This window comes from Protopterus annectens, chromosome 7.part0 (genome assembly GCF_019279795.1).
Source record: "Protopterus annectens isolate FY-2018-M chromosome 7.part0, PAN1.0, whole genome shotgun sequence".
NCBI classification, from domain to species: Eukaryota; Metazoa; Chordata; order Ceratodontiformes; family Protopteridae; genus Protopterus; species Protopterus annectens.
This window is the reverse complement of record NC_056739.1, coordinates 97,026,317-97,042,940: the sequence shown is the minus strand read 5'-3', so window position 1 is coordinate 97,042,940 and position 16,624 is coordinate 97,026,317. Positions and strand designations below refer to the sequence as shown.

The following is a 16,624-nucleotide window of genomic DNA, read 5'->3' as shown; positions in this document are numbered from 1 at the left end:
ATATATAAAACCACTGGCAAAAACATTTGGAACATTCATAATAACTTAAACACTAAATGTGTAAAAGACCGCAACAAGAAAACAGACTCCTTTTGTGATCCTTACACTAAAACCCTCCTATAAAACTAACCCAATTTGTCTGAGTAGTGTTAGTTTTACTGAAAGCATTTTTTCTAAAGTGAAGTACAGGGTTAGCGTTAGGAGTAAGATCAAGCTTATGGTTAGTAGGCATCATAAAGGTGGAGAGCTTGGAAAAGATTACACATTATATTAGTCTGCTGCTTTGTTCTTATGTCTCCTGAGTTTGTCCATAGAATCAGAGAAGAATGGGAGAATAGGGACTAGAACATGAAGTGAATCTGAGTTTAACATCTCTGACTGGTACGCCTAGAGTCAAATGTGCAGTAAGTTGATGTGAAAATATAATGCATGCCCCTAAAAGCTATATAGAGCTGAAAGTGAGTAAACAGATGGTGTAAGAAAAGTTATTTAATAAGGGTTGAGGTACTCACACTTTCTGATGATCACTAACACGATTCCTTAGAACATTGATCTGAAAACAAACACAAAGCTCACATTAGAAGTCTACAAACTATTTAACTAATACTTTATGACATGTGGACTAGGAAGAAAGTAAATTACACCATTTTAAATCAAACAAGTCCACTGAAATAGTTACATAGTTCATGCATTTTTATTATCAGAAATATATTTTTATTAGAATAGTTTCAAATCTTATTAAAATAATGTAAAGCTGCAGTTATGCAATTATTTTGATAAGATCTACTTGAGGTTACAGTGTCTCAAAACACGATTTTCTGGCAAAAACTGCTCAAACTTGAGAACAACACAAGTACACAAATGCCTGCAACATGCACTCAAAACCATACAGTTGTTGAACAAATGTAGAAAAAAGTTAAACAGAACAGGAGTACTTTTACAGGGGGACAATCTCCTGCACCCTATGCATGTAGGCTTTGCCCCCCCCCCCCACACACCCATTACCTTATAATTCTCACTCGTATGATCACTAATACAGTAAAAAAAATTATACATTTTTAATGATCACTGTTTCTACATACACCTGCACATTTAGGTACAGTAAAAGAAGGACATAAACTTTCAAGAATAATACAACTCCACAACGGGAATGAGCAGCAGCTGACCCACCTGCCTGTTTTAGCATTTATGCTCAAATATGCAGAGACTTGTCTTTATAGGCATATGCATATGTTTATAAGCAGTTGTGAGAGAGTGTGTGTGTGTGTGTGTGTGTGTGTGTGCACACACACACACACACACGTTTATACATATTTATATATATATATATATATATATATATATATATATATATACATACATATTACGTATATATATATATATATATATATATATATATATATATATATATATATATATAGATACACACACACACACACACACACACACACACACACACACACGCATGCAGCAAGCAGCAATGTCTGCAGATGCAAAAAGTAAATCTTAAGCTAAACTAAAGCATAAAGCATAGATGTTAAGTTGTCTATCTCGCCTTCATTCTTGCTGGCCACTCTAAAAGCTCGAGAGTTGGATCCACCGGCTCGAGGCTCCCCTTATATCCCACAATGCTAGGCGGTATTACCTCAGATCTCTGCCGCTACAGCTATCGAGGTGTGTTGCTTTTACCGGCTTCAGGTTAGTGTACCAAAGTTAGTTTTAAAACTTAGTAAACCCCTTTTAAATTAGTTTTTGGTTAGTATCCCCTTATTTCAAAGGTTTCTATTTCCTTTCCTGTGTTTTTCTCCCACTCCTTACCACAAGAACTTATCTGTTCTTCCCTTAGGCCTTCTGGCCCTCCTATCCCTCAGAGAGTGTGTGTGTTTTTCTGTAGGGACTTAAGATTTCTAAACTACTATCTTTAAATCAGTTTAAGTTAGTTTAAATTAGTTTAAATTAGTTTAAATTACCTTTACTTACTCTACAGTGTAATCGGTGTGTTTGTGTTGAGTGTGATTGCACTTGTTTTGTGTCATGTCTAAGGATTTGAAGGTCTCAGGCTTCAAGAAGTGTGACTCGTGCTGTCAGAAAATGTCTCTGACAGATGGTCACACTTCTTGTGTGTACTGCCTGGGACCTTTACACCTGCAGGACTCTTGTGCTGTATGCCATGGCTTCAGCCCTAGAGTCCTGCAGGAAAGAAAGAACAAGCTTATTTTTGGGCTTGTTAAAGCCTGAGGGTCCCCGACTGCATCTTCAGGCAAACCCTCTAAGGCTTCTAGGTCTTCGGCTCCAGTTACTGAGTCGGCACCTAAGACTTCTAAGTCTACTCCTGCATCGGCTCCGGCTGGAGCCAATGACACTCTAACTTCCACTTCGGTGGTTCCTTGGCTCCGGCCGGAGCCGAGGTTTTGAGTACGTCGGCTCGATCAGGCTTTGAGCCGACATCTAGGAAGAGGTCAAGGTCACCGTCCCTCGGCTCCGTTCATTCGGCTCCAGCTTCTCCCCTGCAGTCTGAACGGAGCCATAGATCGCACTCCTCTAGGTCTTCGAGGCTTTCGGACCATGACCCTCAGAGGGTAGTGAGTCGATTTTTTAAGTCCGAGGCACTGGCCCAGATGCTTCAGAGCCCGACTCATCAGTCGATGCTCAACCCTATTTCTCAGAATATTCCTCCTCCGACTCCTTTGAGCTCGGGCAGCGTTGACCCGAGACTGTGATACCGTCGGAGCCGATACAATTGTCTTCGGCTCCGTCATCGGCTCCAATTTCTTCCTTGGAAGAATCTCGGCGCCGGACTTCCCTCGTCGGCTCCGAGGGGGTGGGTGGCATCGGGCCCTTGTCCGGCCCCACTCTCCCTCTCGGTGCTTCGGCGCTGGTGAGTTCGGCTCCGACATCGGCCTCGGAGCCATCGCTGTCGGTGCCGCGGGAGGTTTTCAGCTTTTCGGGGGACCTCTGGCTCTGCCTGACAGAGGTGCGTTCGAGGTCATGCGGAGTGTGTTGGAACCTGGTTCAACTCCACAGTCGGCTCCATCCGCCCCTCCCTCTTCAGTGCCTCAGGTTATGTCTACTCACTCCCTCATCCCAGACCGCAGAGAGCCAGCTCCTCAAGAATCCCCTGTGGGGATCTCATCCTCTTCCGAGGCCTCTCCTGAATTGGCAGGAGCCCCCTAGGAAGAGAAAGTGTAAGAGGAAGCACATAGACTCACCTGAGTCTGTCACCTCTGACACAGATTTAGAGGATTCGAGGGTTCCCCGCCCTTCTGAAGATGTCTCCTTTGCAGACATTCTAGAGATCCTGAAACAGAGGGGAAATTGGCCAGCCCTTAACCCTTCGGAGGATGAATCTGTGTATCTTGAGGCGTTTGGCTCTCGCCCTTCCACCTCCTGGGTGTCCACCCCCTTGACCCCCTCATGCAGGTGGTAGCTAAAGGCTTGGCCGGCTCCTGACTCTGTGGACCCTACCCCCAGGAGACCTTCAAAGTTTATCACAGCACCAGCAGATAAGCAATTTCTGACTAAGGGAGTTTCTGTGGATGCTATGGTGGTAGCTGCTGCCACTAAGAAGGAGCTAGCTGATCCTTCGGTGCCTGTCCATCCTCCTAACAAGGAATCTAGGTCTATGGACAGGTACGGGAAGCGGATGTTTTGTCAGCGACCTTTGCTATGCGTTCGCTGAACTACCTCTGTCATTTCACTCGTCTTCAAAGAGACCTGATCAAGGAAGAGAGTGAGATGTTAAAGGATCTTACAGCTGCGGGTTTTCAGGATAAGATGAACACTCAGCTGGCTACCCTAAATTCTATAGCCAACTCCTCCATGCGCCTCCTTTCATATGCGGCTGATGGAGCGAGCAGAGCCGCAGGGACAGGTGTGGCCTTACGCCGGCATGCCTGGATGCGGCTGTGCAATTTATGGACCCCTTTAAAACGGCTTTCACTAATTCCCCGTTTGATGGATCGTCTCTTTTTGGTCCTCAAGTGAAAGAAACCTTGACAAGGTGCGAGACAGATGGCAAAACTCTTTCTGCCGTCGGAGTCCGTTTTTCTACTCATTCTAGACCTTACCCCAAAGGCCAGAAAAGTGGAAAGATGTGGTTCCGCAAACAATCTCAAGGAACTTTGCCTGGCGACAGAGTCGGTTCCCCTCTAGAGGCAGAGGGGAACAATAATGGTAGATGTCGCCCTAGAGGCAGGGGGTCCAGAACCAGGGCAATCGGGAAACCTTTTCTGATAAGCCCTTCCAGCATCCCTGAGGTGTTGCCCAACTGTCCACCTTTGGAGGCAGTCGGGGGAAGATTATCACTGTACGCAGAAGCCTGGCGATCCCTAACTCAAGACAAGTGGGTACAGTCCATCATTTCAAGGCTATTCCATTCCGTTCTTCGCATTCCAAACCAATCAAAAATCCCTTCCAGATGTTCCACCGCTCAAAGGGATCTAGCAGCATTGGAAATTTCAAAGCTGCTTGCAAAAGAGCCATGCAGCCAGTGCCAGCAGACCAGCAAGGATCCGGAATCTACTCCAGGTTCTTTTTGGTTCCAAAGAAAACAGGGGACTGGAGACCAATTTTGGATCTCAGTATCTTGAACAAGTCTCTCAAGAAAACAAGATTTCGGATGGTCACGCTACAATCCATCCTACCCCTATTGGGAAAGGAAAACTGGATGTGCTCTATAGACCTTCAGGATGCGTACTATCATATAAAAATGAACAGACGCTCCAGGAGATTCCTCCACTTCAGGCTGGGAACCAGTCACTTTCAATTCAGAGCCCTGCCCTTTGGACTCACCACTGCCCGGGTGTTTACCAAATGCATGGCAGTGGTAGCTTCTCATCTGAGACGTCAAGGATTCCAGGTGTTTCCATACTTAGACGACTGGCTCCTCACAGCTCCTACCAAGCATCTTCTTCTGATTGCCAGAGACTACACCTTTCGCATTTTTCAAAAGTTAGGTATCTCAATAAATTGCGAAAAGTCTGTTTTGTCGCCTTGTCGTGTTATTACCTTCATAGGCACAAATCTAGATACAGTCAACATGTCTGCAAGACTTACAGACCAAAGAATAGCAGACATACACAAACTGGTCTCCCTTCTATTCCACAGCAACAGAGTCAAAGTCAGATTGGTTCTAAAAGTACTGGGGATTATGGCAGCTGCTATCCCTCTACTTCTTTTAGCCAGAATTCACATGAGAATCCTTCAATGGATGCTCTTCACACAGTGGTCGTACCAGCAACTTCCAATGTCCCACACCATTGTGATTACGCAAGCATGCAGGAATCATCTTCTTTGGTGGATTTCTTCCCCCCAGCTCTTCCTAGGAAGACCCTTTGTCCTTCCCCCTCCGGTTGCTACTCTGACAACGGACGCCTCCCTGATCGGGTGGGGGGGCATTATCAGGGCAGAACAGTCCAGGGCATATGGCAACCAATCTAACGCCACTTGCATATAAATGTTCTAGAGATGAGAGCAGTGCTTTTAGCGTTGCAAGCCCTTCAAGACTCTCTTCCCTTGGGAACGATAGCAATTCAGATGGACAACATGTCTGTAGTGTGGTATATCAACAAACAAGGCGGAACCAAGTCCTACCCCCTATGTGAAGCACTCAGACTGTGGCAATGGGCGATTTCTTCTCAGCGTTTTCTGATAGCAACGCACATTCCCGGAAGTCCAATCTTATCGGACAAGTTGAGCAGAGCTATCCTCATGCCTCACGAGTGGTCTCTGAAAGATTCTATCTTGGAGAAAGTTTTTCTCAAGTGGGGTCAGCCTTGCTGCGACCTTTTGCTACTCCCAAAACAGCAAGTGCAAAGATTATTTCACCCTCTTCCCCTTATCAGGCCAGCCCAGCAGAGACGCTCTAGTCCAAGTTTGGCCCCGGGGACTTCTGTATGCATTCCCTCCTTCCCACTAATCTCTCAAGTGATACAGAAAGCTATCGCTCAGAAGGCCTCATTGATCCTCATTGCTCCTTACTGGCCTCGACAGGTTTGGTTCCCCTTTCTACATCAATTTCTGTTGGAGCAACTCTGGCATCTGGACCTAGTTCCAGATCTTTTGATCCATCAGTCGGGTCAGTTTCATCGCTCCCTCCCATCTTTGAACCTCACTGCTTGGTTCCTCCAGTTCCTACCTTAGCCAGGCTTCCTCAAATATCTCACACTGTTCGAGATATTTTGATAGCTTCCCATAAATCTTCCACTCGAAGATTTATCTTAGTAAGTGGAAACGTTTTGCCTATTGGGCTCAAGGAAGGGACTTAGATCCTTTCACTGCTCCCATCCAAATAGTTCTTGATTTTCTAGCTGAACTCTTTCACGCAGGTTCATCTCCTTCTACTCTCAAAGTCCAATTGGCAGCTATATCTAACTTTCATGTGGGCATTTCAGATTCTGCCATCATGTCTCACAAGCTTTGCAAAGCTTTTTGAAGGAGTTTTCTTCTCAGACCTCCTATAAGAAATCCTCCTCCTTCTTGGGACCTTAATTTAGTTCTCACATCTTTGATTCTTCCCCTTTCGAACCTGCAGCTTCCTGTTCATTGAAATTGCTATCCTGGAAGACTCTCTTTCTGGTAGCCATTACTTCAGCTAGAAGGGTCTCAGAATTTCATGCACTCAGCAGTCGACCACGTATCTATTGTTTCATAAAGACAGGGTGTCCTTACGAACCAATCCATCTTTTTACCTAAAGTAGCCTCTGTCTAACCTAAATCAAAGCATTGACCTCCTGTGTTTTTCCTAACTTTCTAACAGGTCTGAACAAAATTGCATTGGCTAGATGTTCATCGTCAGTTAAGGTATTATTTGGATAGGACCAAACAGATCAGAAAAACTGACCAGTTGTTTGTCTCTTATGCAGAAGGCAGAAAGGGACTTTCAGTTTCGAAGGTATCACTCTCCAGATGGCTAACATCTCTGATTTCCTTTGTTTATGAAATTAGACACCAAAAGCTGCCTAACAAACCTATGGCCCGCTCCACCAGAGCTTTGGCTACTTCTATAGCCTTCCAAGACAGGCTGCCTATTGACACCATTTGTGCAGCGGCTACTTGGGCTACTCCTCACACTTTCATTTCTCATTATAAGTTGGATTTAGCTTCTAGACATAGAGCTAACTTTGGTTCCACGGTTCTCAAGAGTCTGTTCTGATAGGCCACCCGGGACAAGGTGCTAGGGACGCGGTCCCATCCAGCAAGAATGAAGGCGAGATAGACAACTTAACATATAGAAGTTATGTTCTTACCATAACGTTCCATGTTAGTTGTCTTCTTCTCGCCTTCTTTCTTGCATCCCACCCTCCTTCCACCCAGGCCTGGACAGACCTAGAGGAGTTTGATTGTGACCTCTCTTTCTACCACCTCTATTGCTATAGGTATATGCTCTGCTGTGCATATATTCCTTGATCAGGCTTCAGGTCACCTTCTTCCCTTCCTTTTTATAGAGGTGGGTTCTCCCCTTTCCAGTAGTTCTGGTTTTTATTATTAGCTGGGCCTAGCTTACAAACGAGATCTGAGGTAATACCGCCTAGCATTGTGGGATATAAGGGGAGCCTCGAGCCGGTGGATCCAACTCTCGAGCTTTTAGAGTGGCCGAGTCGGAGCCGAGGTCGGCTCCGAACCCATCCAGCAAGAAAGAAGGCGAGAAGAAGACAACTAACATGGAACGTTATGGTAAGAACATAACTTCTATTTTTTTGTAGGGAGATGGCATACTATCAAGGAAAGGACATATTCCCCAATCCTGAGACTTTTGCAGTCTCACACATCGCACCTATCAATTTCTGAGTAGCTGACCACATTTTTTCGACAAAACAACTGTCAACCCAAATGATGTTCAACAGAATTCAGTGGTCCTATGTGTATATAAGTGCAGTGGGTGCACTTTAAGTTGAATCTTTACATTACCAGCATCAGGAGACGTCAAAAATCAAATTGCTGAAAGTAATAGTTCTGGGAGGTTTACATGTGAGCAGGTAAGTGGGGTTTAACAAGTTATGATTAGAATAAGGCTTAGGATAGAGGATAGGTTTAGTTGTGTATGCATATGTTTTGTTGTGTTTGTGTGAATGTTTGGAATTTAGAGTTAGAGGTAGGGTTAAGTTAGGTTATAGTTTGTACGCTGTATATGTGTGGTGTTTTCTAAGTATTGTGTATGCTTGCCTGTCTGTCTTTACCTGATTGTTTTGTGATACTCCCAGGGAAAGGGTTTTTGGCAAGGTAATATATATAAAATTTATATATATATATATATATATATATATATATATATATATATATATATATATATATATATATATATATATATATAGATATATATATATATATGTTTTTTGATACTGCTAGGGAAAGGGCTTTTGGCAAGGTAATATATAGGTAAGATAAGATAAGGTAAGATATATATAGATATATATACATATATATATATATATATATATATATACACACACATATATATATATATATATATATATATATATATATATATATATACATATACACACACACACACACACACACACACACACACACACACACACACACATGTATATATGGATTCACTTCAGAAGACCGAAAGCCCAAAATCTTGAATTTCAAAAGACTGAGACCAAAATCCTGAAGGTTCAAAAGACTGAAACTCGAAATACTGAATCTCAAAATACTGAAAACATACAGGTTATCAAGACTTACTGTACTCCAGCAGAAGTAGATACAGAAACAAACAGAAGACAAACCATATTACTTTTCTCCAAGTATAAGCAGGGGGCAAGACCCCCTGCACCCCCTGCTACTTAAATATATCAACTCCGGGATTGCACATCATCACACTAACATGAGTTATGCTGTAGTATAGCAAGTTAGAAGGGACCATGACTAAGGTTACAACAGGCAGTCCTGAAACACGTAATGGTATGTTTGCCATTTTGTTCTGTGGAGTGTGATTTCTGAGTTGATATATTTAAGTAGCAGGGGGTCTTGCACATTGTAGGCATATGTTTTCATGACAGTAAAATACAAGAAAAATCAGGTATGTTTCTATGTATTTAGGCTGCCCCTCATAAAATATCAGTTAAGTAAAAAAACAAAACAAAACAAAAAAAACAGCAACAGTGATTATCTCTCCTCACTGCACTAATGTACTATTCAAGCATGGGAATGTAAGTCCCATACTCATGTGCACTACATCAGAAAAGGGTGAAGAAAGCAGAACAGCACTACTGTGCAGTTATACAAACACATTATTTAAGAAAGATAAATAGTTTCTTTCTTAAATAATGTAATTGTATAATAGCAATAATCCACTCCTGAGTATGGGTAATGTTGAATTTACCCACGGTTGGCTTTGTTTGATCTCTTGGGCTTTGGCCTCATGAGCAAACCACAACAGCTGTGGGTTAATCCAGCATTACCCACACCCAGTTGTGGGTTATTACTTAAGTGGTTTACAGTTCTGCCACAGTTGTGAATGAACTTCCAGATTAAGGCCCCAGGCAGGAATCAAAGTAGAAATAGCTAGCCTTTACAAGTAATTATACTTATGGGGATAGAAGTGCAGTATAATTTATAAACAGTGTTAAAATCTTGCAGTAATACACAATCTTCCCACAAATGAAAATGAAGCTAAAAGACTAAAAGTCCAAGAACAAATTAAAAGTCAAACAGAACAATTTTCTGGGCTAAAACCTGGGAAATAAAGCAGAAAAGTACAAAAAATACCACCACACAGGTCACTATAAGTGCAACCTAACTATATAAGTGAAACGTTTTCTTCCCTTTTGATACTTTGTGGCTCTCCACACCTCTCAAAAGTCATGAATGAAAGATGCGGAGTAAAGCTCTGTGCTAAATATAGCAGACTTGCTAGAGAGGGACCTGATCAAATAAAACTAATATTGGAGATCTAGACCTGTGGTTAGAATTTCAGAAACTTCAACTTAATATTTCAGTGTGGACTGGGAAAAGTCACAGAGAACAGGGAGGGAAAACAGTAGCAAAGTAAACAGGAGGACACTGGAATGCAACCTTAAGCAATTTTAAGCAGGTAAATGACAAGCAAAATATAAGACTCTAGCAGCTTTGGTTGGGATGAAATACCTTGTGGTGTCAGTCATATTTGTAGGAGTTGTACAAAGATAGTTTCCATTTTTTCTTCATTTATTCAGTCTAATATGGGACCATTGCTTTTCCTTAGCCATTTGGATATTTTCTGTAGCTTAGATTTAAAGCTCTCCTACATTCTGATGACACTTATCTGATGAGAATCTGTTTAAGGTATTACAGCATTTACACAAATAATTTTATAGTCTTCAAACTTGCTTCTATAGACATTTAAAGATCGATAATAGTAAGCCTAAAATGTTTCCTTTTTTTAGCAGTCATCCCACTTTTATTTTGAAGATTCCAGGCATGAGATTATTGATTGTTCTGAGCCTATGTGTAGATAGGGCACATTTTAGATTCTAGTATGACATGTCATATTCTAATGACATTTATTGATGATTGATAAACTCAGTATTACTTTACAGAAGCACTTTGCATGCTTGCATGCTGTAAGAGCTAGTGTAGACGAGACTTCAAAAGGTTGTTTGGTAATGGTGCATAATTTTCAGTATTTCGCAGTAACCTGACTTTATGCACAGGACTTAAGAAACATTTTACGAGAAAATTAATTGTGCTATATTATTCATAGTTAAGGTTTATGTCAAGATTGGTTTGCACTATGCATCATTGCCTCTGTACTCCATGATTAATCAACTGTCTTTGGAAAACAGAACACAGTACATATGCTGTATTTTAGTATAGCATGGTTGTGTTCTGCATTTAGGGTGTATTCTTTAGTGAGTAAGAAATAAAATAATATTTGCATTTGGAATGACCCCTTTTTATTAAGTGGAAGAGCCAGAGTCATTACTGCTGTTAAATATCATGCCAGGTATCTATTTTTATACAGCTTTTAGGGTTTTTTTTTTTTTTTGCTTTTCAGAGGTATCATTTTATTTGTTTTGAAATTGCATCATTTCAATTGTTTTATCTAATATGGAATTGTCTGAGTAGCTCAGTGTATGTATTTTCCTTTCCTATGATCACATAAAATAGATGTAAAAACAGTATTCTGTGTAAAACTGATGCTTTAAAAAAAGTATTTTATATGCAGTGCTATAAAATACAGATTTATTATGAAGTAGTTCAACCCCATTTAACTAGTAGGGCAAGAATAGTAGGCTTTCAGTCAGATGTCATCTAAAAGTTTCCCAGGCTATTATCCCTTCCCTTCTGCCTATAATGCTCTGCCATTTATGTTCCTCTTCAGCTCCATTTTGCTTCTCATCATGCTTGCATCAGAGAAGAATTACCCCCGGGTATATTATTTTCCAAAGTGTTTTTGAGGAAAAAAGAATTTGCAATGTTAAAATCTTTGTTTACTTCAGTCATTTATGTTGCTGCCTATAGATCAAAACTCATGTCATACTCCTATTTTTTTTTAACTTTACTGCCAACTAGTTTCCTTGTTAGATAACTTTTGCTGTTTGTCACACTTGCATCAGAGAAAAATCACTCCTTAATTATGTTATTTTCTAAAGTATTTATGTGGAAAATAATTTCAGATTTTTAATTTGATCATTTCCAGTACTGTCAATCCAGCGATCCTCAATTCATGTAATACTCATGCAGTTTTTCACCTTTTCCTGTACTTTCTTTTTACTCTACTTAGGCCTCAGCATCATTTTGTCTTGGGGTTATATTTCTCTGCACCTGCTTTTTTTTTTGTTACTGTTTGAAAAAATATTTCACTTGATTTGTTGCTGGTTGCTAAACATTTTGAGTACTTTATTCCCTAAATTCATCTGCCAGTTATTTTTTTCCAGCAGCTGGCTGATACTTCAGTTCTTGCTCATAATCAGTTTTATCTGTGTGTTTTGTAGTTCATTTACTTTTTTACTGGTTACTATGTATTTATGGCCAGCTCACCTGTCAAGTTGGAAAAGGTGGAAAGTAAAGCTTTCAAATTTGAGCAAAGTGTGGTCAAAAGATTCCATCTCGAGACAGACACACCTTGTGTGTTGTCTGGTGTGGGGTGGAGTATTTTCATGACAAGTCAGAAATGTGTGGCTTTATGAAACTAAAAGAACCAATTGCTTTTAAGATCTTTAAAAGCAGCTCTGTGTCTACCCCCTGGTAGGGCTTTAAACTTGGGCTGAGTCTCATGGTCAACAGCTTTGTTTTCAAGGACAGAGCCCAAGTCTCAGAATTCTTCCAGTGTCAGACAGCAGTGAAGGATTAAAATAGAGGAAAGGCAGTGAAAGAACACATAAGTGTAGGGAGGACTGATGCTTCTAAACAGATTTGCCCAGATTTGTCCAGCTCCTGTCAGTTCAATATTCAGAGTGGACTGAGAGTCCAAAGTGCCTGTTGTTGAAACTTCCCTTATGCTACCCAGTTTGGGCAGTGTGGCCTCAACATCAGATGCTGAAATGAAAGATTCTGCCCTACAGTTTACCATCTGCTAGATCTTTTAGGTTTTCTGTAGTTATGTGTAACTGCAGACACAGCCTACAAAAAATACTGATTCTTTTTTTTTTTTTTGACATGGTTGCAGGAAATTTGTCTTGATTTTCCCTCTTCTGGTATTATGGTGGGCACAGACATTTTCCTGCGTTCCTTTTCTGCTTTGTCATCCTATCCCTTTTCATCAGCTACTGTTTCTGTGCTGCTTCTGATAAAGCTAGATCTGAAGTAGGATATTCATTTGTCTGCAACCTGTGGGTTATGGATCCGATATCGGATCCGAACCGGCATGGTTTTCCAGCTATGGATCCAAGCTCTCAGCTCCTCCCCTCACCCATAATGCCCTGCTCTACCCTCATGACCCCAGATCTCGCTTGCAGCATGGTGACTGGATTGGTTTCTATAGCTCTCAGCTAAGTGCTAGTTTTACTAACTGTTAATACAGAATTTTGAAGTTTTTTATTCATTTTTGTGTGAAAGTGTAGGTTTCCTTTGATATTTTAGTTTAGAGTTAATCTAAGAATTTTTTTTTCCTCGCTGTTGGCATAGTGTGTGTGTGTTGGGCCTGTGTGTGTATATTGTTTAGTTACTTTAGTTTAGTAACTTGTTTATAGATTGGGATGGCTGAACAGCCCAAATCTATATTTTCTAAAGTCTCCAGTGTGGCCATAAGCTTCCCCAGCTGATGGCCACAATGCCTGGGGTTGAACACCATCTGGATGCTCCATTTGTGCAGGGTTCAACCCCAGGGCACTGAAGGAGCGGAGGTCCAAGCTTGTCTTGGCGGGCCTTTACCGCCGGGATCTTGGCTCCGACCTCTCCGCAGGGAGTAACCATGCCTTCCCTCTTCCCTCAAGGCACCCCTCCTCCTCCTGGGACTCAACCTCCCGCTTCTGGAGGAGAGGGATGCTAGAAAGGACCGGCCGAGACCTCTGTTTCGCCCCGCCAGCCAAGCTGGCTTCCTCCCTGCTGCCGGGTCTCCTCCTTCGGCCCGTCCCCAGTGTGCTTTTCACCGGGTCCTGAGGAGGAGGAGACCCGCCGAGGCTATCGAGGAGGCACTCCAGGCCTACCTCGGTAGCCTCGATGCTGATCTGGACCGATGACGAAGATTCATCCAGGCCCAGATGCAGATGGGAGTGCTCCCTCTGGGGAGCTCAACACCCTTTTTCAAACCTATTGCTCCTTCTCCCACCCGCTATCCGGTTCGAGCAGCTGGAGCCGAGCAGCTTTGAGGGTGGGTCGGCGCCGATAGTATTTGGTACTGGATCCGACCCTGCCTCGAGTGCATCGGATCCGACCTCTCGGAGCCTGGATCCGAGCCTCGGATCCAGGGGATCAGCACTGTCCTTCGATCCCCCGATCCACTCTTCGGATCCGAGGGGAGCCATTGTCGGATCCTTTGGTCGAGGTCGGCTCCCTTTTGATGTAGTGGAGAGGGCCCTGTTGAGGGTCTCCGACCCCGCACTTGTTCCGCCCGTCCACGCGCCCTCTGCACTGGGCCAGGCTTCCACCATCCGGCCCCTGGGACAGCCCGCTTCTGTGCCCCAAGTTGCTCCAGTGGAACAAGTTGCTGCTTGCGAGTCCTCTGACAGCCCCCAGAGGATGTCCTCGCAAGCATACGGCAAAGGAGGCACATTGAAGTCTCACAGAAGACACGGACTTGGAGGAAGGGAAGGCTCCCCACGGTCACCCCGAGGATGTCTCATTTGGAGACATCATGGAAATGGGTGGTCTGCCCCAAGTCTTCCTCGGACGAGTCCGTGTTCTTGGAGGCATTTGAAGCGGGCCCGTCTACCTCTTGGGTGTCCTCCTGCCGACCCCTGGTGGACCCTCATTACCACCAGGCGTGGAAGGAACCGACACTGTGGAGCCAATTCCTAAGAGGCCCGATAGGATCCTTAGCCCACCGTCCGACCGTGCCCATTGGAGTAAGGGGCCTCCGTAGATGCCATGTTGACGGCGGCCACCAAGAGGGAACTGGCTCAGGAGAGTCCCTCAGTCCATCCCCGAGCAAGGAGTCTCAGATGATGGACCGCTTGGGGAAGCGGATGTTTAGTTCAGCGACCTTCTCGTGAACTACTTGGCACATGTCATTAGGATGCAGCGAGATCTCATTAAAGAATATGCTGCATCCCCCAGAGTCCATTTCGGAGGAGGACAGGGTTCTGCACTCCACCCGCATGGCCACTCTTAGGTCAGTTACTAATATGCCTGCTACTCTCCCACGCCACGGAAGGCGCCGCTAGAGCTGCGGGGCAGGCCTAGTCACTAGACGCCAGGCCTGGCTCCGCCATTTTTGAGCCCTTCAAAGCGCCATTTCTTTGATGGTTCTGCTCTTTGGCAAAACCGTTAAACGTTGACCCAGAGCGAGAAGGACGGAAGACGCTGTCTGTCTGCACCCCAGAGGCCCTACTCTAGGAACCAAAAGGGTCAGAAGAAGATGTGGTTCCGAAGTCGCAGCAGTCCCAGCCTGCTCCGGACAACCAGTCCTTCCGTGGCAGAGGAGGACAGGGAGGACGCCAGAGGCAGAGGGGCTCCCAGAAACTTCGGTCCAGGGAACCTTTCTCTGAACGGCCCGCAGCAACCCTGAGGGTTGCCCACTGCTCCACTCTGGAGGCAGTCGGGGACGCTGGGCACCTAGCGCATGGGAGTCCATAACATCAGACCGCTGGGTTCTCCAAATCATATCCAGAGGATATCGCATCCCTTTCCTTCACCTTCCAAAGTTGAAGTCCCTCCCAGACGCCCCACCCGTCAACGGAGGCCGCTGGCAGAAATTGGCCATCTGCTAAAGAAAAGAGCCATCCAGCCCGTCCCCAGACCAGATCGGATCAGGGTTCTACTCCAGGTTCTTTTAGTGCCAAAGAAGACGGGGAACTAAGACCAATCCTAGACCTCTCTTGAATCTGGCAGTCCCCAAAGAAAAATTCAATGGTCACTCTGCAATCTATTCTCCTTCTGGGAGAAAATCACTGGATGTGCTCGATAGACCTCAAGGACGCTACCACATCCTGATGGACAGGCGCCCAGGAGGTTCCTCCGCCTCGCTGGGAGCCAGTCACTACCAGTTCCGGTCCTTCCCTTTGGTCTCACCACAGCCCCCAGGGTGTTCACCAAAGTATTAGCAGTGGTAGCGGCCCACCTGAGGCTTCAGGGGTGCAGGTAACCTGGACGACTGGCTTCTTACCACCCCAACAAGGCATCTACTTTTATTGGCGAGACTCCTTTCTCCATCTTGCTCCTTTCTGGGCATTACAATAAATACAAAGAAATCCAACCTGGTGCCCACACAGCTCTTAGATTTTATAGGGGCCAGGCTAGACACAAGGAGTTTACGAAGCCTTCCTCACTGTGGACAGAGTTCAAAATCTGCAGCTCCAGGTGCGGGCCATTCTCCACCAAGTTCTGTTCCGGAGTTGGTCCTGAGGGCTCTAGGGTCCATGGCATCTGCTATAGCACTTCTTCCTCTTGCCAGGCTCAATATGCATTCTACAGTGGACGCCTTAGTACAGTGGTCATACCTTGCTCTCCCATGCATCATCCCATTGCGATCAGCAAGGCTTGCAAGCGTCCCTCTTGTGGTGGCTTCTCCCGGATCTCCACAGGGGCCCCATTTTGTGCTTTTCCCTCTCGCCACGGTGACCACGGACGCCCCACCTCGGGTGGGGCACTTTATGGCCGGACCGCCCAAGGCACGTGGGACGATTCAGAGACCTTACTGCATATCAATGTTCTAGAGATGAGAGCAGTGCTCTTAGCGTTGCTAGCACTTCAGGACTTTCTTCCCTTGGGAACAATTGCGATTCAATCGACAACATGTCTGTGGTCTGGTACATCAACAAGCAAGGGGAACAAGGTCTTACCCTCTTTGTCGAGAAGCCATGAGAGTTTGGGAATGGGCAATCTCCACCAACCGCTTTCTAATAGCAACGCATTCCGGTCGGTCCAACATCCTAGCGGACAAGCTCAGTCGCACCATTCTGACCCCTTACGAGTGGTCTCTCAATTATCGAGTAGCGGAACGATATTCGCGGGAACTCCTTCATGCGATCTTTTGCCTCCCTCAAATACCAAGTGCGACAGTTTTTCGCTTCTGATACCTCCTCCCGGAGGTTCC

At 44.4% G+C, this 16,624-nt stretch overlaps 1 protein-coding gene across 1 annotated transcript in view; it reads right to left on the bottom strand.

Annotated features, from left to right (window-relative positions):
• The window catches only part of LOC122805891 (troponin T, cardiac muscle isoforms-like), an 859,218-nt gene that overhangs the window by 116,162 nt on the left and 726,432 nt on the right, over positions 1-16,624 (bottom strand). Inside the window, exon 14 of the mRNA XM_044076139.1 lies at positions 513-553. Within this exon, the coding sequence (XP_043932074.1) occupies positions 513-553 (41 nt within the window). The remainder of the gene's footprint in view (positions 1-512; positions 554-16,624) is intronic.